Genomic DNA, 27317 nt, shown 5'->3' on the forward strand with positions numbered 1-27317 from the left:
TCAAGGACAGTAGCCATTGGCTACTGCCCCCCTAGATCTAAACACACCCCTAATTTTAGTATTTAGGGGCGACCCTGAACCCAGGAAATCAGATTCCTGCAACCTACAACAAGAAAGACTGTTGACTTGAAAGCCCCGCTGAAACGAGAACTGACTTGGCCCCAGCCCTACCGGCCTGTCTCCAGACTCAAAGAACCTGCACAGTGACGCATCCGACAGGGACCAGCGACCTCTGAGGAGTCAGAGGACTGCCCTGAACCTAAAGGACCAAGAAACTCAAGAGAACAGCGGCACTGTTCAAAAACTGCAACAACTTTGCAACTTAAAGCAACTTTCAAAGAACTCTCTTCACACACTGCACCTGCTTGAGTTCCGGAGAACTAACACCGTAGAGAGGACTCCCAGGCGACTATGATGACATGGGCACCCTGAATCGACCCCCCCTGCACCCCCACAGTGACGCCTGCAGAGAGGATCCAGAGGCTCCCCCTGACCGCGACTGCCTGGTAGCAAGGAACCCGACGCCTGTCCCAAGCACTGCACCCGCACCCCCCAGGATCGAGAGGAACCACCTACCAGTGCAGGAGTGACTAGCAGGCGATCCTCATCCTAGCCCAGTTGGTGGCTGGCCCGAGAAGCCACCCGTGCCCTGCCTGCATCACCTAAGTGACCCCCGGGTCCCTCCCTTGCTTTCAATAGCAAACCTTGACGCCTAATTTGCCTACTGCACCCAGCCGCCCCTGTGCCGCTGAGGGTGTGTTTTGTGGGCTTGTGTGTGTCTCCCCCCCGTGCTCTACGAAATGCCCCTGGTCTGCTCCCTGAGGACGCAGGTACTTTCCTTTAAGCAGACTAGGACCGGAGCATCCCTGTTCTTCATAGCACCTATGTGTTTTGGGTACTTCTTTGACCTCTGCACCTGACCGGCCCTGTGTTGCTGGTGCTGTGGCTTTGGGGTTGCCTTGAACCCCCAATGGCGGGCTGCCTATGCCCAGGAGACTGACTGTGTAAGTGCTTTACTTACCTGAGAAACTAAACCAAACTTACCTCCCCCAGGAACTGTTGATTTTTGCACTGTGTCCTCTTTTAAAATAGCTTATTGCCATTTTAACCTAAACTGTGTGTACTACTGTTTTAAATAAAAGTTCTCTACCTACCTGTGTGAAGTACCTTGCATTTTATGTACTTACCTCAAATCTTGAATCTTGTGGTTCTAAAATAAATTAAGAAAATATATTTTTCTATATAAAAGCTATTGGCCTGGAGTTAAGTCTTTGAGTGTGTGTTCCTTGTTTATTGCCTGTGTGAGTAAAACAAAAGTTTACCACTGCCCTCTGGTAAGCCTACTGCTCGACCACACTACCACAAAATAGAGCATTAGTATTATATAATTTTGCCACTATCAACCCCTTAGGGGAATCCTTGGACTCTGTGCACGCTATCTCTCACTTTGAGATAGTATATACAGAGCCAACTTCCTACAGGCTTTCATAAGAAAAAAAAAGATAAGCAAACCTTCTCTTGTCCATTTTCATCATATGCCAGTCAAAGAAGTTGTCAGCTTCGGAGTACGCAAAGCTGCTGTTTTTGGGCCCACTATTAATATAGCCATAACTTGTGTCATGCACAATGCCAAATCTGGTACACCGATCCATTGTTGTAGTATTCCACATTGTTTTGGCAGAGACTATCCTCATGACAGAAGCTGGCAGATGACCCGGGCCCAAAAACAGCATCCACAGAAATTGTCAATGGGGCATGAATGATGGTGAAAACACTTTCAAGTCATGTCACCTCGCACTAAAAGCTACATATCTGAGACTTAGCTGCCATATTGTCAAATGATTTTAACATTGCTGTCTTAAAATCTTCCATATGGACTTTCTCGATGAAGAATGATAGCTCAAAAGATGAGTCCTGTGGTTTCACAGAATAACAGTGCCAGTGTTACCTAAAGTTAGAACTTAACCTCTTAAGTGAGGAGTAGGACTGGTCACCGGTCTTTTTATTTCTCCTGCACTATTAGAATACTGTGAAGAGTCCTACACCTTGTGAGCAGAACAACTCCTTCACGACTCAAGAAACACAACATATTCCCCTTATAAAGGTCATAAAAAATTAAGCTTCTCTTTCCAAGTTGCCTTTGTGTGTTTTGTTTTTAACGCAAAGAAAGCAGGCCTCAGCATCACGCTCAAAGCCTAGAAACTGCATGCATAATTAATGATAGCCATCACGAGGCATCTTCTTTTACCTCAAAAAGGGACTTGAAGACAGGTGTACTCGGGCAGCAGCTAGAACAGTGGCTGTTAATCTGTGGTCCAGCCTTCTCAGGGGGTCTGTGACTACTTAGAAATCAACTAATATTGATTGTTTAATAAAGTGTAAATAAAAAAACAAATGTCAAAGTGAAAATGTAAAACGTTCTGTAAATGTGAAGAAATTTGAAAATGGTGGTTAAATATTAAGTTACTATCCATCGAGGATTTGCAAGAGCAGTACAACTGCATCCAACAGAATAAAGTATAGATGAGTGGTCTCAACTGAATTTAGACAAGCTCCAACCTTCTGATAATTTTTTTATTATTTGTAAGTTAATTAAAAAAATATTTCCTTTCCTCATTTATCTGTTTGATAAATGCCGGTTTCTGTATTTTTTGTGCATCGTTTTGTCATTTAAATCATCGAAATGTGTTACGCCGGCGCCCTGGCTTCAAGTACTGACTCAGTGGGGGTTAAAAAATTCCAATAATGATTTAGTGGGTGTCATCGAGTACAGTAATGATTAAGTCGGGGCCCAAAAAAGACAGACCGGTTAGGCACCACTGACCCTGCAGAGGAAAGGAATCCGTGTAACAATTATATTAGAAATAAAGCTTTTCTGACAGAAAGTGCCTGAAAAAATACCCTTCTACGTTCCTTCCCATGTGCTGCCAAGTCCTTCCCCCCCCCCCCCCACCTCCGAACTCTGATCTCTTCGGATATTCTCTTGCAATTCCCAGTCTCATCTTTTTTCCTGGCAGACTTCCCCTGATTTCCAAAGGAGAATATAAATAACAACTTTAATAGTGGTTCACTATTTTTATAAGTAAATGTGGACGGCGGTTACCTATTTAACACTTCGTTAAGCCAAAAAACTGAGCATATTGCATAGGGCTACATTAGATGTCCTTCTCGCAAGAAAGCTTTGTCATTCTTCCCATGCTCGGTTTACCATTCCAATGAGATTTAAACGTAAAATAAAGAATATTAAATACACGGAGCTTATTGTCAAGTGTTTATCCTGTGTTTTTAAAAGGTTCATCTGAGAAATAAAAAAAATAAGATTGCAAATAATATATTAATGTACTTTTACTGCATGCACTTTATTACTGGGAAATTGATTTATTTTGAAAAAAAATAAGTCAAACTGTAATGATACAAATACATAATTTCCATCCGTTAAAAGAGCAGACAGATTCAGGTGCCACGCGATTTGCAATACAACTATTTGCTAAACTCGCAATGGTATAGCTCAAACAACCGCTTTTGAATAAAGAGAACGTGATTTATTTGTGCAGTAATTATTAACAATACCTTTAATGTTTCACCGGCTTCGAGCACTCCATAAATACGAGAACATCTGAAAGCTGTGTAATTAGCCCTGTAAACCTCGCCACTCACACTCATTTCCTGGAACAACAAGTAATTCAGTATTAAATAGCTATCTCTACAAACTATTTTTGTTTAAAATAAGTGTTCTATGGTAAATTGTCTTTTATAAATCAAATAATGAAAACATTTACCAAGCACAAACAGAAAATCAGAAAGAAAGGCGTTGATTTTATACTTTTTGTGACAAACTTCTTGAATGACTATTAAACCGGACTTTTGGGACAATACGACTAGCTTCAGAATGACTCGGAAATCTATAAAATATACTTAAAATCACATTAGAAAGTTAAATATTTACGAGAAAATTCTTATTCAAAACAAAACAAAAAAACTGTTCTTTGGTAAACACTGCCACTTAAAAAAACAATAAACTGGACTCAGCAATTACCTAATTTGTTCATGATAATTATTTATTTTCATATATTTGAGATCGTAATTGGCTCCTCCTTGTATTACCCTGTAAGTAATGAACGGGCTAATATTGTGTTACATAATGGTTCGGGACTTCCCAACGGATTATGAATGTTGTTCCATGGGGACAACTAGAAGAGGTCGTTTCTTTAATTCTTTTGATTTATAAAAGCACTGCAAACGGATATGTAGTGGCATGTGATTCATCCAGAGTGCATACAAGTGAAGTACATTCAAATATGTTGTAAATTGGTTAAATTAGGACTAGCATCACAGATTATGGCAAGTAACTGTAGGCAAAGAGGTCAGACAGGCAGTCACATATTTAGCAGTTAGACAATAATATTAAACAGGTTGACATCTAATCATGACCTAACGTAATTCCAAGATATTCTAGGAACGTGTTGGGTGATCAGAACTTGCTTAGTTGATAATGAAATGGGAGATTTAAACGGTAGGATAATTCATCTATATACCCATATTATTTTTCTTAGGAACTCTTATATTGTTACGCCCCTCCCCCCCAATTGGATTTTCAAATTTCTATGCAATTTCGGCACACAGGTGGCGAAAATCTATGCCAACACCTTCTTTCATCCAGGTGCAGGGCAAGGCTTTCATAGTTGACTCATCTGCCAAGATCTCTCAATTTTTAGGGTCGAGCATGCACTTGCGATGCGTATTGCTTGCGAGACGCTATAGTAGTTAGAAAAGGACTCAGAGCCCCGTCCACGTCACGTCAGTATCTTTCATTGGTTCCTGGACTTGCCTTTTAAAATCTGCTTGCTTTCATTAGTGGAAGGCATGCATACGTCATGCCTTTTGCGGTGGTTAGCCCTCCTCGAGCGCAGCGACCGAGCACTGAAAACATACAAGGCTCTGTGTTTTCCGTCCGGTTTGTGGACTACTTTTTTCGCAGCGCGATCTCGCTTGGCAGAAGTAAAGTGCTTTGCATGACATCAATCCTGTTACATAGTTAACTGCACTTTTGCCGGTTATGTACATAATTGCACTTTTGCCAATAGGTTTCACTATGAGTGAACTGTTGCAGTGCGATCGCGCTCTTTTTTATCATTTAATGAGGCAAGAAAAGTCCGGTTGGGAGTTTACAACTGCTAATAGTTCTAACTCGGAGAAATTCGAGACCCGTTGCATTGCAAATGCTTGTTTGTTGATGAGAGGAAACAGATCAGCTTTCCAGCACATTGCATTTGTGTCGATTGGCAAGAATTAAATGCCAGTTCAATGTATTTATTGCTCACTTCTAGAGTTTTAGGGTGTGAAAACGGAGCCAGCAAGCAGACATCTTGTGTACACAATAGCTCTCTATCCAAGAGAGACTCGAGCTGTTCAACAACACTCATCTAATAGTCTATCTCAATGCAGGCCCAAACCATATGGCAGACGCCAGCTTTATGGCAATTACATCGTAGGACATGTAGTATCTACTTTGTCCATCATCATGTTTATTTGTTTGGGAGACATATAAGTCATACTTAAGTAATTAAATCACGTGCAACTCGTTCTCATATTTCCGGAAATCTTCCGGGTGTGATCCAAAACACTTTCCCATTCTTTGCTACTGCGATCTCTACCTAATTCGGCCTCCCATTTAACCTTAATATGTAATAAATCTAGTTTAGTTGCCTCTAACAGGGAGAGTTAGAACCAAGTCACCAGTATGTGGCAGTTGCTACTCTGAACAACAGTAGCAAAGCCAAATGGGCGTCTGGGTCACAAACTTTAGTCATACTTTTATTCTTGGCAGATTGTGTTATTGACACATAAATCAAGGATTGTAAACCCGCATTTGTACAACAAGCTTGTGAGGAGCAACAACTACAAATCACCAACCTTAGTCAGACTGACTTCTGACCAGCATTTGAGGCCTTACCACTCTGTCATTCGGGAATCACACTAAAGGTATGATGGGGCACAGAGCGGTCAGTACGCTGTCCTACGCATGCAACACGCCCAGCACCTAAGAGTGACGATAGTCAGAATATTTGTGGACGCAGCTTTTCTTGGTAGATGAAGGATTCTCCCCAAAATTTAACCTTTGTCGTCTAAAGACCCATGTAGTCTAGTTCAGCCGTTTTAGTGGTCTTAAAGCTGTTCTATGGTGGCCCTCAGCTCAAATTAAGTTCCTCAGAGACTTCTCTATGTCAGGCTACCCATGACAGACATTTGTAGAGTTTGCCTGAAGTCAATGCTACTCCTTAAGTTCCGTATTGTGGCCCCTAAGTTGCCCACCATCAGATCTTCATGGTTATGGTAGAGCCTCACTCCAAAGTATCAGAATGTGTATGTTCCCACATGATGCCGATAGACTCTAATCATTTAGGTCCGGTCTGCCTTTTCAGTATCTTGAGGAAAGCACATGTTGTTAGCCAGTTAACGTGGAAGCAAGATGACTTGCCAAATTCTTTTAAATGTTTTACCACGGGTTCTAAGACCTGCATTCCGTTTCTCAAAAAAATAACTTGTTGTTAGTATATAGTGATGAAACATGCAGCTATCCTGCAAAGTAAACAGCTGGCTCTGTTTTCCTTTTGCAGTTCCTTTGCAATGCGGTCTATGGCCAGGACAAAATAACAGCGAGAAAAGTGGGCAACCTTGCCTCGTATCCCAATAAATTGGATATACGGAAGGAATTCCCTATCTGTTTTGACTATATGTAGGAGGCTGGCCTGGTTTGTAGTGGGTACCAAAGGTACTTACACCTTATACCAGGTCCAGTTATCCCTTATTTGTGAAATGTAGGCAGTGTCTAGAAGCAAGGCTGTCTAGAGGTAGCTGTAGCAGAGCAACCAAGGCTGAACTAGGAGACATGCAAAGCTTTTGCAATACCACTGTAGTCACACAGTACTCACACACAAGAAAGAAAATACTCAGTGTTGCAAAAATAAAGGTACTTTATTTTGGTGACATGCCAAAAATACCTTAGAGACTATACTCCCTTAAGAGGTAAGTAATACACACGGTGTATACACTAGATTCCAAAAACAGGTACGCAAACAGTCAGAAAACAGTGCAAATAGTGAAAATCGCAATAGATTGCAATGGGCCTAGGAGGAACACAAACCATATACTAAAATAGTTGGTTTCCCTCCTAGGCAAGTGAGTGTGTAGAGGGGTGCTGGGAGTGTGAGAAAACACCAAAGGTAAGTAATAGAACCCACCCCAGAGCCAGGGAACACATTAGTAATCACAGTAAGTTTCCTGAAACACACAAGAAGTCGTGATATACGATTATGCAAGAATCAGAAGAGACTGCAAGATACCAATGATGGATTCCTGGACCTGAAGACCTGTGGAAGAAGGGGACCAAGTCCGAGAAGCACTGAAGAGTCCAGGGAGAACAGGAGCACCTGCTAACCCAGATGAAGATCAAAAAGAAGAACCACTGGTGAGAGGACAAACTCGGTTATGCACCCAATAAGAGAGATGTAGGTTCCTGGTTGGTGCAGAAGATGTCCTACGCGGATGGATAATTGCAGTCTGGTTTGTGTTGCTGGATTCTGCCAACAAGCCTCGGCACACGCAACGCTCATGGTTAGCGGAAAATTGTGCTGCCTGGGACCAGGAGGGACCTGGTGGCCTCTACCCAGGAGGGGGAGACAGAGGGGACTCTCAGCAACTCAGAGAGCCCTCAGTAGACCAGGTAGCACACATAGGAGTCCCACAGCATGGGGATAAAGAAGGTGCACATGGAGGCCCACACAGCACAACACAAAGGGATCCCATGCCGCCAGAGAACCACTCTGGAAGCTGTGTGTCACAGGATGGACTGCTGTGCTGTGCACAAAGAACGTCTTGGAAGGCCGCACACAAGCCTTGGCAACTGCAAGTCACGCGGTGCACGGGGTACTGTCTTGCGTGCGGAGGCAAGCTCTTACCTCTACCTCCTACACCTTGGAGGAGCTCTGGGCACCACCCCTGGGGTGGTGATGGACAGGGGAGTGGTCACTCTCCTTCCGTTTGTCCAGTTTCATGCCAGAGCAGGGACTGGGGGTCTCTGAACCGGTGTAGACTGCATTATGCAAGTAGGGCACCATTTGTGCCCTTCAAAGCATTTCTAGAGGCTCTAGGAGGCGACCCCTCCCATGCCTGTAACACCTATTTCCAAAGGGAAAGGGTGTACCAACCCTCTCCCAAAGGAAATCCTTTGCTCTGTCTTTTCCTGGGCTTGAGCTGCTCAAGCAAGAGGAGGGCAGAACCCTGTCTGTGAGGTGGCAGCAGCTGGGGCTCCCTGGAAAACCTCACAAGGCTGGTTTGGCAGTACTAGGGGTCCACTGTGGCCCCCTCAAAGTGCATGGGATTGTACAACCAATACTAGAATCAGTATTGAGGTACAATTCCCAGTAGTTAGACACCTTACATGGCCATACTCAGGGTTACCATTGTGAAGTTGTACATAGTATTGACCTATGTCCAGTGCACGCGTAAAATGGCATCTCCGCACTCACGAAGTCTGGGGTGACGTGGGGGCACCTCTGCCCTCATACACAGCAACTTTGCGCCTAGCCTTCAGGGTGGGAAGGCCTGACATATAGGTGACTTATAACTGATCTGGTGCAGTGTAAGTGGCTGTGAAATGGTGCATGCACCATTTCACACAGGCTGCAATGGCAATCATGTAGAAGCCTTTGCATGGGCTCCGTATGGGTGGCAAATGTAATGCTGCAGCCCATAGGGATCCCCTGGAACCCCAATGCCCTGGGTACTTAAGTACCATATACTAGGGACTTATAAGGGGGCACCAGTATGCCAATTTGGGATGAAATACTGGGTTACCAGTATGTAGGGACAAATCTGGGAACAGAGAGAGCATAAGCACTGGGGTCCTGGTTAGCAGGACTCCAGTTACACAGTCAAGCATACTGACAAATACAGTGAAACATACTGACAAGTAGGCCACAAACCATAAGCACTGGGGTCCCGGCTAGCAGGGTCCCAGTGACAAAGTAAAACACACTTGACAAACAGGACAAAATGGGGGTAGCCATGCTAAAAAGAGGCTCCTTTCTCACACTATAGCTGAAGCATTACAGTATAGGAGCCTGACCCCAAGTGGCCAGGTTCCAGTTTTCATCCAAACCCATACTTCTGAGGACCTCAAATAGAAATTCCCAACTGAGGGAATCAAATATCTCTTTTAGATCAACCATTAGGAGTATGGCGCTGGGGCATATATCCTATGGCATTTCATCCATTATTTTCATGAAGCGTATAACATTAATGGCCGTATGTCTTAAAGGTATGAAACCATTCTTGCCCCTTGGTTTTAGCGATGTCACATCCAGGTGTAGTCTCAGGACTAATACTTTGCTCAAAATTGTAGCTGAGGTTTAGTGACAGAAGCCTGTATAAGGAGCAATCAGCTCCATCCCTGTGTACCTTAAAGATCAGGATTAGCAATGCTTCACTTGTAGTCAGGGAGTCTACCCATATACCAGGCCACTAAGTACATCTTACACAGATGAGACGCTAGAATCTCAGTTGACGTGTGATAAAACTTGACAAACGGTCTATACCAGGGATTCTCCTGAAAGTCAATTGCTCCAAGACCTGTTTAATTTTTCCTAAAGTTAAAGGGTTCCCAAAAGTTTAGCAGCCTCCTCTATAACCATTGGGAGGATTAACCTGCCTGAGTAGTCCTCAATTAGGGAAGCAAAAGGCTCCATATTAACCCCGTACAATTTAGTATAATATTCTCAAAAGCGGACGTTAATACTAATGTTGTCCCGTAATGTCTACTCTGATGTATTGTGCATTTCAGAAATACCACAACATTAGAAGGTGATCTGGTTAACCGTGCTAATAAAGGTTCCCTGATCTCTCATCTTCTGCATGTATGCAGGTAAATATCCACTATTGTGGAAACACTGCAACCTATCAAACACACTGGCATACCTCTTCTGCGAATTTAACAATTACTGATTTACTGCTCCCACTACTACTATTTACAATTCCTGCAACGGCTCATCCCTTCTGCTAAGCACCCTGGCCACTGTCTGCCATTTTCCCACAACTCTACTGATATAGTAACCCCTTTTCACAGTTTCAAATACTCTCTACACACCAAGGGGCTCAGTAGCAGTTCACTAATTTTCATTGAAGTGCTTATTGCCTCTCCTTGAAACTATGCTTCACTTGTACCTCCTGATTGTTAAATTAATTAATAAATCAATTTCAATTTATGTTTTAAATGGAAGATCTGAGTCCTTTCTTGATACTTTGTTGCAGAGGCTGCTCACAGGAGTCTTCAGCCTTTATGGAAGGCAGGCAGTCCTCCTGGGTTTCTTGGTAGCTGAGCTGCAGGACGAGCCGTCTTTTTGGGCAGAGCGTGTTGAGGTCAGCAAGGAGGCCAGTGGGGCTGGTACCAAGTCAGCTGCTGCTTCATTTCCTCTTCTGCAGGTACAACTATTCTTTGTCCTTTGCTACTTAAGTCGTCAGGATCTGAGTTCTAGGGTTCAGGGTTGCCACAAAAATACTGAATTTAGGAATATTATAGGGAGTGCCAGGCGGTAGCCAATGGGCTGCTCACCTTTAGGTTGACTACAACCTTTCTATGACCACTCCTGCTGGGAAGTTCGCATAACCCTTAATCTAGTGGCTTAGTTCCTTCCAAACAAGAGGGAGTAATTTAAAAACTGGTGTCCACTTCAGCTCGTCCACCTTAGGGATGGGCCGGGCATGAAATGGGCACACCACCTAATCTGCCTAATTTTACCACCTGCGCTGCCGCCAAAAGTGGGGTCAGGAAAGGGGGTTGGTGGGTTGTTCATCTCCACTATCTGGAGAAACCTGGGTCACATTACAAAGGCAGTTAGGCCTTTGACGCTTCCCGCCCTTCAATGTCCACCCTGCCTGGGTGAGGTGCTAACATGGACACCAAGTGCAGGCTTCTGTCTGTTTCTCAAGAGTGCTGGCTCTTACCTTGCGGGCCAGAAACGCGTCCAATGTGGCTGAACTGATCAGGAACAGTCAGTCAATCCACTAATAGCTGGGAGGTTTTCAGGGGGCCCCTCTAAAATGTCCTATGGGTGCAGTTATTAATACATCCCTTACAGGCATCAGTGAGGGTTTATTAATATGAGATGTTTGATACCAAACATCCCTATATTCAGAGAAGCAATCATGTAGGTGGGCAACGCATAGTGACCAGTGTCCAGCACATGCAGTTAAAAATGGCTTCCCTGGTCATTTACTATGTCTAAGAATCGACAAAGACGGGCATATCTGCTCAGGCAGATATGCCCACGCATGTACTATAATGCACCCTGCCTTAGGACTGTAAGGCCTAATAGAGGGGTGACTTGCATATATTGCATGGAGTATTTAGGGGACATGGCACACAAGCTGTGTGCCATATCGTGTTTTCACTTTTGTCTGCACCAAGACACGCAGCCTGTTATGTGCTTAGTGAGGAGTCCCTTAGGGTGGCACAATTCATGCTGCAGTCCTTAGGGACCCTCCTTAGTACCCCAGGCTCTAGGTAGGCCATAGATACCAGGGGTACCACTGACTAGGGACTTACTTTGGGTGCTAAAGGTTAGCAGGAACCCAGTGCACTTTCAGTTGAAATTACAACCAAAACCAGGCTAAAAGTGTGTGTGGGGGGGGGTTGACCATGTCATAGGAGGTACTTTCCTAAACTGGTGAAGAAGTTTGAGAAAAAGCTTAGGAGCTAGCTTCTAATCCCCAAACGAACGTGCAGAAAGAAAGCAACTGGCAAAAAAGTTACTTATCTTCGCTCAAGTTTTTCTGGGGGATATTCTATCTACCTGTAGATCTGCATCTTCTGAATAGCTAAGGCGCCTGGCTGAATCTAGTTACTTTTCATTGGCTATTCACTCCTGTGGAGGTCGCAGGCTCCACTCTGACACCTTCATGAATTCAATGATGCCATAAACAACCATGGTCAATGCACTAATGGCCATTCCTTCCATTTTTTTAATACACTTTTGAGTTGAATGGATGAGAACGATATAGGATTAATCAGATGAAGAAAAAATACAAAACTGGCCCCTTCTCTTAAGGTTTACTTCGTATACCAGCCATGAAAGGGAAGGACAGAGCGTCAGTGAGGAATATGCAGGTAGACAGAGTATCCATCAGAAAGACGGTTACCAAAGTTAAGAAGATTTGTCTCCTGACAGATACCTTTATGTGCAGATCAGTTAATGCTTTATTTAGTAGAGACTCTTTCTAGCTGCAGATTCCTCACCTTAGAATATTCCAAGGCATCAGACTGCCCCTGGAATTTTTTTTCTCCAACAATTCCCATTGTGCACCGGTAGGTGGAGTCGGTTAGCTCTGCGTGGCATCGTCTAAGCGGAAAGTGATAAACCTGTTGCCTATATTAGGCCATCTGACCACAGTGACCTCAGTTCTTGACTTTTTCCCAAACCAGAAGCACAGACCCAAGCTGAAGAAAAATGACTAGTGGGGGGGTAAGAATCTGTGGCTAGGTGGAGTCTCTACCAAATAAACCGTTACCAAAGGTAAGTAACTTATTCATCTTAAAGAGATTTCTAGCCACAGATTTCTTACCATAAAATACATTTAAAAAAAAAACTCTCCCCGGAGGTGTCTGCAGACTGTTTTAAACTAATAGTCTTGAAGGACTGCATGGGCAAAATGCCTAGCTCACCAGACTGGAAAGTTGAAGCAGCAGTGTTTGGCAAATGTGTGCAGCAATGACCATGTAGCTGCCTGACAGATGTCCAGGATTGGGACTCCTCTAGCCAACGCAGTGGTCACAGCTGCATCTCTGGTGGCATGAGCTCTTAAGCCCTCAGGGGGCTGCTTCTTGGCCACTGTGAAGCAGATCCTAATACAGAGGATAATTCATCAAGAGATGGCTCTCTTCTGAATTACCTCCCCTTTCTTTGCTCTTGCAAATCCAACAAACAGTTAATCATCCACCCAGAATTCATTGGTGCGTTCAATATATAACGATTAAGCTCTGTTTGGATCCAGCTGGTGGAGTCTCTTCTTTAGAAGGATGAAGAGGGGGAATAAGGTAGAGAGAGTCATGCTCTGCCAGATGTGAACAGGTGTGAACAGGTGTGAGCACCTCTGGCAAAAAGAATGCTCGAGTTCCAAGAACTATCCTGTCTGGGAAGAATGAAGTGTATGGAGGTTTAACTAAAAGCACCTGCAATTCACTAACCCTCCTGGCAGATGTTATTGCCACAAAGAGGACAGTCTTGATTGTTAATAGCCATTGAGGGCACCATGCATCGGTCACAAAAGGGGAACACATGAAGAAGGTGAGAACCAAATTCAAGTATCTTTGTGGCATAATAAAAGGCGCAGGAGGCCACATGCTCTAAACCTTTAGGGAATCTAGTCACAAAAGGTGATAAACAGGGAAGGCGGATCCAGCAACAAAAGAAAGGCTGAAATGGTGGACAGATATCCTTTCACTGTCCCCAAAGAAACCTATGCCGGCCTAGAGATAGAGGGAAAAAGCGAACTTCAGACAAGAGTGCAGACAGACATGTTTTACATGCACACTACAACCTTGTCCCACGGAGAGGCACAGATTGATGCCTGTTTGTCAGAATTACATCACATACTTCAGGAGGGAGATCAAACACCCTCAACTGTCCCCGTTCATCTCCAAGCATGATGAGAGTGAACCAGTTCAGGTACAGTACTCTAACGTGCTGCTGCGACAGAACATGCTCTTGAATGGGCAACCTCACTGAAGGACAGCTGCTCATGCTCAGAAGTTCAGGTTACGATACTCTCCGTGCCCAGTCCTGAGTAACTAAGATGATTTGGGCCGAGTCGTTCTTGATCTTCCTGAGAACTCTGGACATGAGAGGTATCAGCAGAAAAAAAGCATAGGAGTCCTGAGCTCCACTGGAGATGAAATGAGTCTCTTAGCGAGAGCCGCCTTAAAAGCTCCAGTGCACAGAAGTGCTAACATTGTGCTTTTTGAGTGGCGCTGAGCAGATGTAACCAAAGCTCTCTTCAATCTCGGAAGAGGCCTTGCCCCACCCCCAGACAAAGATGCCATTTATGATCCACCTGTCATTGGCAGCTAAGTTTCTCCATTTTGGCATTCAAAAGAGCCCACCAGATATTAAACCACCAGGGAAATGCCCCGACATTCCATCCATGTCCAGAAATGCAGGGACTCTTGACAATGGGCCCATGACCAACACCTCGCCCTGTTTCTTGCAGTACCCCATGGCACTGGTTTTGTATGTTAACACCTGCAACAGCCTTTCCTAGATCAAAGGAAAAAAAGCTTTCAATGCCAACCAGATTACCCAGAGATCCAGTAGGTTGATATGATGCCCGGTCTCTGCTGGAGACCAAAGTCCTCTTATTTCCACATCTCACAGATGACCACTCCAGACCAAGAGTGAGGCATCTGTCACCACTGTGAGCTCTGGGTGGGGATATGAGAGAGGTCTGCCATTGGCCCAATTGTGTTCCATGAGCCACCACTGCAGGTCTTTTAAAGTACCCTCCAATATCTGGACCATGTCGGAATGATTTCCCTGATACTGTGCCCACTGGTTCTTAAAGTGTCACCACAGAGCCCACAAATGCCAACTGACATGTTTTTCCAATAGGATGAAAGAAGCATTGAGACCTAGCAGCCTCAGTTAGTCTCATAGTGTGAGAAAAGGCATCTTTCTGACATGATTAGCACCCACCCGTTGCCTGATGTAGCCTAGAAATTGTAGTGCCCAGGGCCCCTGCTAACCAGGCTCCCTGAGCCAGAGCTCTTTTCCTAAAACTGTTGTGATGCATTGGCACAATTGGATACACCTTTAGCTGCTATTATAAGTCCCTAGTAGATAGTACATCATGCCCTGGGTACTTAAGTACCAAGGATAGGCCCCTGAGGGCAGCAGTACTGATTGTGCCACCCTCTAGGGCCATGCATCCAGATGTACCCAGCACTGCCATTGCAGGCTGAGTGTCCTGGCGCAAACCTAAAAACACAAACTTGACATGGCACACAGCCTGTGTGCCTTGTCCACCATACACTATGGGTAATACACCCCTCTGGCAGGCCTTCCAGCCCAGAGGCAGGGTGCCCCTTATGTGAGGGCATAGCTGCATGAGCACTTTGCCCCCACTGTGTCCTTGCCAACCCGGGGAGAAAGTGATTGAACAGGGCAGCCATTTTGATACATGTGCTGGACACTGGTCAACACGAGTTTCACAGCTACATGATGGCCACTCTGAACCCTGGGTTGTTTGGGAACAAACACCCAGAATGATGAATTCAAACTGGTACCAGTATTCGATTTCTCCCTAAATGTACCCCAGGGCTACCTTAGAGGCCCCCCTGCAAAAGCTAACTACCCTGGCATGGTTGCTGACTGGTCTCATCTAGCCTGTCACCTCTAGACACCCAATCTACAAACCTTGGGGGAAAGATCAGTCTCTCTGGTTTGTAGAACAATGCCCTTCCTGGATGGAGGTGCTAACATCCCCTCTCCTCAGTAATGTGCACTGTCCTGGTGACAAGCTTCAAAGGGCGTACCGCCTTTGAAACTCGACCTGAGGCCTGCTGCAAGCAGCAAATGGTCAACCTCCTTGCAGACCCACACTTTTGGCAGGAAACTACACTGCAGGGGGAGTGGGCCCCCTCCCTGGCATGCACTACCCTTAAGGTGTTGCCTGCGAGGTCGGCACTTCCTTTAATTTTCCTCCGCCTTAGGTGGAAGGAAAATAGCCAATCGGGCTAAGGAAGTGACCCTTCCCACAGAAAGTGGTCACTATAGTTGGTGTAGCCACCCACGGATAGGTGTCCCAATTGGATACTACCAGGTTCCCCCTAAAATGCCCACTAAATTCAGTATTTAGAGGGCATCCCTAGACCAGGAAATCATATTTGATGGACAAAAGAAGACTAGCACCAAGAAGATACAAGGCATGGGAACTGTGGACCTACGGCAACAAAGAAAAGGCGCCAAACCCTGTCAGCTGCACCCAGGACCCCACAATCACCGCTGAGGAGCTGCTGGACTATTTGAAAACCTCTAACGAAACCCAGAGGACCTCCAGGCTTCGGAAGTCGCCAAAGAACTCCCTCGAGAATGGAGGTACGGCTCTGCAACAGCAAGTAACCAACAAGCCAGTGAGGGTCACTTCACTGACCAATCACTAACTCCTGAACCGGAAGTCACAGCTAGACCACACAACACACCAACAACTGCAAGGAAAAACCCTGCAAGTGTGCCAAGTTTGGTGGCACCGCGCCCTCCAGTGGTCAAACCATACCAATACCCTGGATATTGGTCAGCCAACGCCGGACACCAGAAACACCAGCCTGCCCCAGGCTGAAAAAGGACCAGGAGGAAGCCCCAGTCGAGGGACTTCAGGAACACCCCGACCTCCTGCCAGAGGGCCCCTGTTGACCTGCAAATGACCCTTGAACCGACTTAGCTCTAGCTCCAAAGAGCATCTTTGCGCACAGCTCCTGGCTCGATCCACTCTGCATCCAGCCGCCCTGTGCCCTGCAACAAAGAACCTTCTGTGCCCTAAGGGTCCACACCCCTTGCGACCTCGACACTCTGAGAGAACTCCAAAGAACCACCTCTGAACTTATCTGTGCAGTACTTTCCCAAGTGGTGCCTCATAGTGGCCCTGCACCAGCTTCAGAGACCTTTCATCAATCTCCAGGGATGAGGGCTGTTAAGACCTAAGCCAGGGTGAGCATCATGACTTTTTGATGCTCATTACTTTTTCCTTTCTCAAGATGATATTGAGAGGGCACAGATCTAAGATAGGAAGGAGGCCTTCATATTTCTTTGGCATCAAAAGTAGCAGGAATAGCAAGTGTAACCTACTTTTGATGCTGACACTCTCTCAATGGATCCTTTGGCCAGAAAGGCCAGTACTTCCTGTTAAAAGAACACAAAGTGGTCCTTTGTCAGTTGATCTGGGAACGGTGGGACTGTTTTTGTTGAAATGGGAAAGCACAACCCATTTGCACAACCTGAGGCACCAATCTGTATGTTGTAATCTTCCTCTATTGGTGCAGATGGTATTGGATTCTGGGCAAACTAAATGGACTTTGACTATGCGGCTACTTGTGGAGAGAACGGACCGGTTGGGAACTATGGCTTTGGGCCCCACAAGGCTTGTAGGAGATGCAGCAACACAAAGACTGCGCCTGCCTGCCGCGTGGCTGGTGGGGAAAATGGAACCAGGAAGTGGCAGAAAGTGGAATGCAGCTGTCATGGGGCCACAGAAACCCCCAACAACGTCGCGGTGGCCGTACTATACTGGAATCTTTCCAAGGCTGAATCATTCTTATCTCTGAAGGGATGAGTTCCATTGAAGGACATGACCTTGAGCATGGGTTGGATATCCCCTAAAAAAAGCCAATCTAATGGCCACGAGGAGGTAATGGCTCTGGCCAGTGAGTAGGTCAGATCCAACCTGCATGTTATTGTGACCTTCGCTGCATCTTGGCCATCAGAAATGGCTTGGGAGAATATGGCCCAAGCCTCAATAGGGACCATAGGCAGCGCTTGCACTATAGTATCCCACACAGTATAGGAATAATGGCCCAATAAGAAAGTAGAGTTCACCAACCTAATTGCCAGGCTGACAAAAGAAACAAAATCCTCTTTCTCAAGGTATGCAGCCTCTTGAATTCCCTATCTGGGGGTTTGGTAGGGAACGCAGCGGGATTGATTCTGGAAGTTGAGGCCTGAATTACCAGATTATCATGGCTAGGGTGATGGTGGAGCAAAGCTGGGTCTCTCGAGGCATGGTGATGGCGTTTAATAATAGTCCTGTGCACAGGAATGCCATTGAAGGGTTTGGCCCAGAGCAGGGCATCAGTGGGTGCTGGGTCAAAGGGTAGTAAGGGTCCTAATGGGGATACCCCCGGTTGAAATACCTCTCAAAACATTTGTGTTGATTTGAACTGTATGCAGCTGTAGGTCCAGGGCCTTCGCCACCCTCCGGACAACCATTGCAAGAGAAGACAAGCTTCCTCCATAGCCACTGTAGGAGGGAAAAGTGCAGTGTCTAGTGAGGTATTCGGACTACTCACATCAGCCAAGTCTTCATACCAGTTGCCTTCGGTCATGAACTCTCTTATAGGAGATCCCCTCCAGTCATGTTCTTAAGTGAGCCCTTTAGTTAGTTAGGGGAGTCTCCAATACAGGCCATGCAGGCCTGGTCGTCACCGGAAGAAACATTGTGCGACGCCATTCTGACACTGTATCGGTGTCGGGAATCACAATAGGTTCGGCGCCCACCAATGGGTTTTGGCTGCACTGGACAGGGTGCCACTGGAACGGTCTCCAGAGGAAGTGAGATCACAGCCAGGGCTGCTTCACCAACAGATCCTAAGGCATCTACTCGCCAAGGGCAAAGCCATTGGCTGACCTTCAGTCAAAGACCACCCCCCCACCCCAAACCATTGGGATCTGAAGGTGCTCCAGAGGGTTTTGTTTGACTAAAAATTAGGTTGGTGGCTTCATAAAACTCTTGGAGCTGGGCGAGGGTCTCTCCAGGAAATTCAGGGAATTGTGGAGTGGTCCCAGATTCTGACACCAACTACACAGGAACCACCTGCAAGTGAAATCAAGATTCGTTGCGTTGTTCCCTTGCGTCATCCCAAGGATGGGAGCAATGCGGAGGCGTCAAACAGCACTTTGACTTCTTCTTATGGGACTTATTACAAGTAGTACTAGAGTAAGACGAAGGCCAGCGCATGCCACTGGGAGCAGTCTTAAGATCTCCGATGTAAACGGGAACTGGAGAGGTAAAGCGTTGCATGACAAGTGGCCAAAAGATTAATGGCTCGCTCGTGGATAATCTTAGGGTTCGTTGCCTTGCACTCCGCAAGCAACTGAGTTGTAGTCCCTCTCAAGGCACCACAAACATACCCAGTGGCTGTTCTGTCACCAACATCTGATCGATGACAAGCGCCACAAGGACTGAACTGAGTTTTTTCGGGGACATTGAAAACAAAATAAACAAGAAAAAGGCACATTAAATATTGACAAAGATCTTAGCCAGTCAAAAAATGACTGGGGGAGCTGTCGGAAGCTGGCTATGTGGTTTACCAAATTTAGGGGTACACTATGCAGATAGTACATGCGATCTTTATAGGTCTACAAGGATAAAAGCAATAATCCCTAGAGCTATCTATTGTGGTCGTGTGGGTGAGAAGTTAGGCTTATCAGAAGGTGGCGCTATGCATTTGTTGAATGCACAGGGTCAATAAATGAGACACTCCGGAAGAAACTCAATGCCAATGTTTAGAAAAAATAGTTACTTTGTTGATATTATGTTTCGACACCAGAATACTTTCAAGAAGATAAAGAATGTTGCAGCTGTATTGTTTTAGCAATTACAATTTTTACTCAAATGCAATTTTACGCGATAAAGGTTACTAAGTACTTTTACTGCAAAGGAGTCCTTGCAAACAGTTCAAGGGTCCCATGTGGACTGTAGGGCACTAGGGGTGCAGGATCACAAGCAAGACCAGCAATACAGTTTTTCCTGCCCGGGGTGCATCTTGGTGCAGTGGCGCTAGTTGAGTTGGGTGTCCTGCACATCACCCAGTTGGTGACAAGGAGGGGCCAACTAAAAAGAGAGTGCAAGGGGGACTTGGGAACAAGTCTGTGAGCTTCCCAACAGGGGGGGCTCCATCTGTGGGGGTCCTGGGAGCAAAAAACAGGAGGATGTTGTGGACCACGGTCTGGGAGCTCTGGTGCAACGGGTCTTTGTCGCTGGTGCTCCTGTGGCAATGTGCGCCCACTGTTCTTTGGGGGACCCGCAAGAAGAGGGAGAAAACAGTGCAGCTGGATAACTCTTGAACGTGTCCTCTGCAATGCCAATGTCCCTCGAGGTTTGGTCTGATGATGCGACGTTGAAATCAGGAACTGGACTTCAAGGGGTCCAATAGCCCAGGTATTGGTCAGCTCGGCTCTAGTTCATCCTGATGTTTTCTCACTTGGAAGTGAGACGGGACTGGCCTCCTGGAGCCCACTGACCTCCTCTTGGGCTGCTGCTGCATTGGCAGACCCGATAGTCAGTAGAACGGTGCACTGAACGCGGTGATTAGGGAAATGCTGAAGGGCTGAGTTTGGCGCCAAAAGTCCACCAGTTGTCGCCAGATCTCGCTCCTTCAGCTCTTTGTCCTCTTCTTTGTTCTCTTCTTTTAATGCCAGACAAATTTGTTTGTCTGGTGTCAGTGGGCCATATAAATACTCAATTTGGGAGCGTTTAGGGGAGTGTAGGATAATAGCCAATAAGCAACTTACCTTTGGGGTGGCTACACCCACTATATAACCACTTCTTGTGCAGAGTGGGCATAACCCTATCCCTGAATTCCTAGTTCCACCAAAATCAAGATGGTGGAACCCTTCCTAGAGTGTCCACTCCAGGTAGCCCACCATAGAGGTGCGGCTAGCCCAAAGGTGGAACATGCTGTAGGACGTTGGCTCTTTATATACTATCTCAAAGTAAGAAATAGTGTGCACAGAGTCCAAGGGTTCCCCTTAGAAGTTGATAGTGGCAAAATTAGATAATACTAATGCTCTATTTTGTGGTAGTGTGATTGACCAGTAGGCTTATCAGAGGGTAGTGTTAAGCATTTATTATACACACACAGGCAATAAATGAGGAACACATACTCAAAGACTTAACTCCAGGCCAATAGTTTTTATACAGAAAAATATATTTTCCTCATTTATTTTAGAAGCACAAGATTAAAGATTTTAGGTAAGTACATAAAATGCAAGGTACTTTACACAGGTAAGAATAGAACTTTGATTTAAAACTGTAGTACACACAGTTTAGATTAAAATGGCAATAAGCTATTTCAAAAGTGGACACACTGCACAAATCAACAGTTCCTGGGGGAGGTAAGTTTGGTTAAGTTTCTCAGGTAAGTAAAACACTTACACAGTAAATCTCCTAGGCATAGGCAGCCCACCGCTGGCGGTTCAAGGCAAGCCCAAAGCCACCGCACCAACAACACAGGGCCGTTCAGGTGCGGAGGGCAAAGGAGGGCCCATAACACGTAGGCGCCTATGAAGAACAGGGGTGCTACGGTCCTAGTCTGCTTACAGGTAAGTACCTGGGTCCTCGGGGAGCAGACCGGGGGGGGTTTGTAGAGCACTGGGACACACACAAGCCCACAAAACACACCCTCAACGGCACAGGGTCGCCGGGAGCAGTAGGCGTCAGGTTTGCTATTGAAAGCAATGGAGGGACCCGGGGGTCACTTACACAATGCAGGCAGGGCAGAGGGGGACTTCTCGGGCCAGCCACTGACTGGAATAGGATGAGGGCCGCCTGCTGGTCACTCCTGCACTGGTAGGTGGGTCCTCTCGGTCCTGGGGTTGCAGGTGCAGTGCTTGGTCCAGGCGTTGAGTTCCTTTGTTATCAGGCAGTCGTAGGCAGGGGGAGCCTCTGGATCCTCTCTGCAGGCGTCGCTGTGGGGGTGCAGGGAGGTCGACTCAGGGTGTCCACGTCGTTGGAGTCGCCTGGGAGTCCTCTCTGCAGTGTTAGTTGTCCTGGACTCGAGCGGGGGCGTTGTGTGCAGTGTGTGAAGACTCACGCTTCTGGCGGGAAGTGAGAGTCTCTTTAAAGTTGTTTCAAAGTTGCTGAGTTGTTGCAGTTTCTGAACAGTGCCGCTGTTCTCTGGAGTTTCTTGGTCCTTTAGGTGCAGGGCAGTTCTCTGTGTCCTGAGAGGTCGCTGGTCCTGTTGGATGCGTCGCTGTGTAGGTTCTTTGAGTCTGGTGACAGGGCGGTAGGGCTGGGGCCAAGTCAGTTGGTTTCTCTGTCGTCTCTGCGGGGCTTTCAGGTCATCAGTCTTTCTTCTTTCTCCTGGTTGCAGGAATCTGATTTCCTGGGTTCAGGGTCACCCCTAAATACTCAATTTAGAGGTGTGTTTAGGTCTGGGGGGCAGTAACAAATTGCTACTGTCCTTGAGGGTGGCTATACCCTCTTTGTGGCTCCTCCCTGAGGGGAGGGGGGCACATCCCTATATTGGGGGAATCCTCCAAACTCAAGATGGAGGATTTCTAAAGGCATGGAGTTACCTCAGCTCAGGGCACCTTAGGGGCTGTCCTGACTGGTAGGTGACTCCTCCTTGTTTTTCTCTATCTCCTCCAAACCTGCAGCCAAATGTGGGGGCTGTGTCCGGAGGGGCGGGCATCTCCACTAGCTGGGATGTCCTGAGGTGCTGTAACAACAGGCAGGAGCCTTTGAGGCTCACCGCCAGGTGTTACAGTTCCTGCAGGGGGAGGTGAGAAGCACCTCCACCCAGTGCAAGCTTTGTTTCTGCCCACAGAGTGACAAAGACACTCACCCCATGTGGCCAGAAACTCGTCTGGTTGTGGCAGGAACTGGTCAATAGGAGTCAAACTGATATACAGGGGGCATCTCTAAGATGCCCTCTGTGTGCATTTTTCAATAAATCCTACACTGGCATCAGTATGCATTTATTGTGCTGAGAAGTTTGATACCAAACTTGCCAGATTTCAGTGTAGCCATTATGGAACTGTGGAGTTCATGTTTGACAAACTCCCAGACCATATACTCTTTATGGCTACCCTGCACTTACAATGTCTAAGGTTTTGCTTAGACAATGTAGGAGCATAGTGCTCCTGCAACTATGCTTCACCTGTGGTATAGTGCACCCTTCCATAGGGCTGTAAGGCCTGCTAGAAGGGTGACTTACCTATGCCACAGGCAGTGAGAGGTGGGCATGGCACCCTGAGGGGAGTGCCATGTCGACTTAGTCATTTTCTCCCCACCAGCACACACAAGTTGTGAGGCAGTGTGCATGTGCTGAGTGAGGGGTCCTCAGGGTGGCATAATGCATGCTGCAGCCCTTAGAGACCTTCCCTGGCCACAGGGCCCTTGGTACCATTTACAAGGGACTTATCTGTGTGCCAGGGTTGTGCCAATTGTGGGAACAAAGGAACAGTTTAGGGAAGGAACACTGGTGCTGGGGCCTGGTTAGCAAGGTCCCAGCACACTTTCAATCATAACTGGCATCAACAAAAGGCAAAAAGTTAGGGGTAATCATGCCAAGGAAGGCATTTCCTTACACATGCCTATTGTATAACTATTTTTATCACCTGCCATGGTGTCAAAGCGGGACTCAGAGCAAGGGGCAGCAAACATTAGGTCTGGGAAAGGCGCGGTCACATACCAAAAGTGGCAGGGTCTTTGAAGTGTCTGGCCTTGGTATGCACATTAACTAGCCATCCTACTGGAGTAGGTGATAACACATTCTTTAGAAGAAGGTACTGTTTCTGGCCTCTGAGACCACGGGCTTCCCCCTCCAGTGAGTCAGAAACATGTCTGTGGTGGCAGGCTGCTCGATACCAGTCAGCCAGCACACTACAACCAGCAGGTTTCGGGGGCACCTCTAAGTTGCCCTCTGGGCGCACGTCATAATAAATCCAAGGCTGGCATCAGCCTGGATTTATTAATAATTGATGTTTGATATCAAACACCATAGGCTTCAGTGAAGCCATTATGCAGCTGGGGAACTCGTAATGATGAGTGTCCAGTACATACATTAAGATGGCTTCCCTGTTCACTTGCTATGTCCAGCAATCAAACTAGACATCACAGGTGCATATCTGCTTGTGCAGATATGTACTGGCATCAAATATAAGGCACCTGGTTTAGGGCTCTCTAGGTGTGACATATATTCAGATGCAGTGAGTTGGGCATAGCACACAATGGGTGAGCCATGTTGTGTTTTCGCCTGGCTATCCCCAGTTTTGGTTGGTTGGCAAGGGGGGGGGGGTGCATGAGGGTGGCCAAATATATGCTGCAACCTTTATGGACCCTCTACAGTACCCAAACCTTGGTAACCTGGGATACAATTTACTAGGGACTTAGAGAGCACTGTCTCTGCATATTATAGGGAAAGAGCACTGGCTAAGCAGGGACCCAGTGCACCTCGGTCAAAATACCTCAGTACCAGTGAGCAAAAAGTGGTGGTGACAATGTCCAAAAGGGATACATTAGTTCAGGAGCTCAATCTAGATCTGTGCTAATGGCATAGAAAAGAAGGAACTGAGAACAGTGCACTGGGATGGCCCTACATAGGCACTGCACGTCACTTCGGGTGGAGCCGAATGACACCACCTTCCGGAGTGCAAGAGGAATTGCAAAAAAAAATCAGCATCCAGTCTGACGCCTGGAAAAATTCTAAGGTAAGGAATCTGCGGCTAGAAATCTCTATCAGATAGTAGGTATATGGCTGGATATAGTGAAAAATCCTCTGAAGCACTGACCGTGCAAAGTGCCTTCCTTGCACACTTCTGAGTCAAAGCAGTAATGCTTTGTAAAATTGTGGAGAGAAGCCAAAGTTGAACCCGTGCAAATTTATGAACCAGTACCCATCTTACAATGCAGAAGTAGATTTTACTTGGATGAAGCAAGCTAAGGGGTAACACATATTGATGCACACGATGAACCATCTTGATAATGTCCTCTTGTGGACTGCCTTGCCCTTCCTCTTGCCTACATCACTGATGAACAGCTGGCCATCAATTCTAAAATCTGTGGTCCTATCGACGTTGAAGCTGACAGCTCTCTTGGGGTCTCGCCTGTGGAGCCTTCTTCCCTTTTCTTTGGATTGGGGGAAGGGAGGGGTTGGGGTGGGAAGATTGGGGGAGGGAAAGAAGGCTGGCAGAGAGATGGACTGGCCTAGATGAAAGGGTGTAACAATCCTAGGCAGGAAAGCACCCCTGGTTCTGAGAACCAGCATGCCAGAAAATAAAGTAGTGAAGGGAGGCAAGACAACACTTGATACTTGCAACTCACTCACAAATCTTGCTGAGACAATGGCAGTAAGAAAAACTGTTTTGACAGTAAGTGTGAGAAAGTAGCCTCTTTCTAGCATGGTTGCCCCCATTTTTGGCCTGTTTGTCTGTGTTTTTTTTTTTTTTACAGTCTCACTGGGATCCTGCTAGCCAGACCCTCAGTGCTCATAGCTTGTGGCCTCTTTGTGTTGTCAGTATGCTTGACGGTGTCACTGGAGTTCTGCTAACCAAAACTCCAGTGCTTATGCTCTCTCAATGTACCAAAATTGTCACTATAGTTTAGTGACTCTATATTCCAATTCTAATTGGCACACTGAACCCCCCCTTCTAAGTCCCTAGTATATGGTACCTAGGTACCCAGGGCAATGGGGTTCAGGAGAAACTTATGGGCTGCAGCATTTCTTTTGCCACCCATAGGGAGCTCATACAAACCTTTCTTCAGGACTGCCACCGCAGCCTGAGTGAAATAGTGCACACACTATTTCACAGCCATTGTTCACTGCACTAGGTAACTTATAAGTCACGTATACGTCTAACCTTCATTTACTGAAGGCTAGTTGCAAAGTTACTGTGAGTGAGGGCACCCTTGCACTAGCAAAGGTGCCCCCACGTTGTCCATGGCCAATTCCCCGGACCTCGTGAGTGCGGGGAACCAATATAAGCGTGCACTACATATATGTCAATATATATATGTAGCTTCACAGTGGTAACTCAGAATATGGCCATGTGAGACGTTTAAAATCATGGAATTGCCCCCCCAATCCAAATCTGGTATGGGGATGGGGGTGGGGGCCCACCATGGACCCCCAGCACTGCCAAACCAGCTCTCTGGGGTTTCCATTGCAGCCCAGCTGCTGCCACCTCACAGACAGGTTTCTGCCCTCCTGGGGATGGAGCAGCTCAATCCCAGGAAGGCAGAACAATGCATTTCCTTTAGGAGAGGCGTGTTACACTCTCTCCCATTGGAAATAGATGTACAGGCATGGGAGGGGTATCCTCCCCGATCCTCTGGAAATGCTTTGAAGGGCACAAACGGTGCCCTCTTTGCATAATCCAGTCTACACCTGTTCAGGGACCCCCAGTCCCTGCTCTGGTGCGAAACTGGACAAAGGAAAGGGGAGTGACCACTTCCCTTTCCATCACTACCCCAGGGGTGGTGCCCAGAGTTCCTCAAGAGTGTCCCTGGCGTTAGCCATCTTGGATTCCAAGGTGTGGGGACCCTCTGGAGATCTGAGTGGCCAGTGCCAGCAGGTGACGTCAGAGACTCCTTCTGATAGGTGCATACCTGGGTAGGTAGCCAATCCCCCTCTCAGGGATATTTATGGTCTCTCCTCTGGGTCTTTCCTCAGATTCAGTTTGCAAGATATATCCAGGACTCGTCTGCTTCAGCTTCGGACCGTCGTATCAACCGCAAACTGCTCCTGGAACTGCTGTAACTGCAACAAAGTATCCAGGAAGACTCCTGTGACCTGCAGCTTCAGCTCCAGCCAGCCATTGCAAGTTTCCAAGGTGTGCACGCTCTGAGGACTGCCTGTCTTCACCATGCACCAGAAGAACCGAAGGAATCTCCCGTGGAGTGACGCAGTCACTTCCCTGCTTCAGCAGACAGCTTTCTGCGATGACCACCGGTACTCTGGGACTCCTCTCCTGTTGACAAGCATGATCCCTGGAATACAGGTGGTGGACCGAAGAGACCCAGACTGTCCAAAGGTTCAGCTGTCTAAATTTGGTGGAGGTAAGAGCTTGCGTCCCTGTGCTTCGACAATACCCCTGTGCACTGTGTCTTCTGCAGCTCCTTGGGCTTCTGTGCACTTCTTCCAAAAGCCCTTTGTGCACAGCATAGCCGAGGTCCCCAGCACTCAATCCTGCGACGCACAGCTGAGTTGTTCTCCGGAAGCGTGGGATCCTCCAGTGTAGTCCTGCGACAACCGCACTTTGCATCTCCTTTGTCCCCGTGTTCTGGGACTCCCGTGGGCACTGCCTGGTCTTCTGATGGGTCTCTGAAGTGCTGAGAGCCCCCCTCTGTCTCCTCATAGCTGAGACCTCCAGGTCCCTCCTGGGTCCAGGCAGCTCCTCTTTGACGCAAACCGGGTACTTGTGTGAACCAAGGCTTGTTGGCGGAATCCATTGACACAAACAGCCTGCATCCAAAAACTCGACGTGGGACATCTCTTGCACCAAGCAGGAACCCGCAGCCACCTTCTTTGGTGCATTTCTGTACTTTTCTTCCAACGGAGTATCCACCTTTGCACCTTTTTCCAGGTTGGCAGGGGCTGCTGTTCCTCCTGGACTCTTCTACGACTTCTAGACTTGGTCTTCTCGCTCCACAGGTCTTCAGGTCCGGGAATCCATCATTTGGTGCTAGCAGTCTTGCATAATTCTTCACCATTACTTGTAGTGTGTTCTGAGGAAACTTGCTGTACTTTACTTCTGCTTTCCTCGGCTCGGGGT

The 27317-nt window shown here is 46.9% G+C and overlaps 1 protein-coding gene across 2 annotated transcripts in view; it reads right to left on the reverse strand.

Annotated features, from left to right (window-relative positions):
- CEP192 (centrosomal protein 192) overlaps positions 1 to 27317 on the reverse strand; it is a 1702116-nt gene that overhangs the window by 286579 nt on the left and 1388220 nt on the right. For both annotated transcript variants that reach the window (XM_069219927.1, XM_069219928.1), the window contains one exon: positions 3571 to 3666. In XM_069219927.1, coding sequence (XP_069076028.1) covers positions 3571 to 3666 — 96 coding nt within the window. The remainder of the gene's footprint in view (positions 1 to 3570; positions 3667 to 27317) is intronic.

This window comes from Pleurodeles waltl, chromosome 2_2, assembly GCF_031143425.1.
Source record: "Pleurodeles waltl isolate 20211129_DDA chromosome 2_2, aPleWal1.hap1.20221129, whole genome shotgun sequence".
NCBI classification, from domain to species: Eukaryota; Metazoa; Chordata; class Amphibia; order Caudata; family Salamandridae; genus Pleurodeles; species Pleurodeles waltl.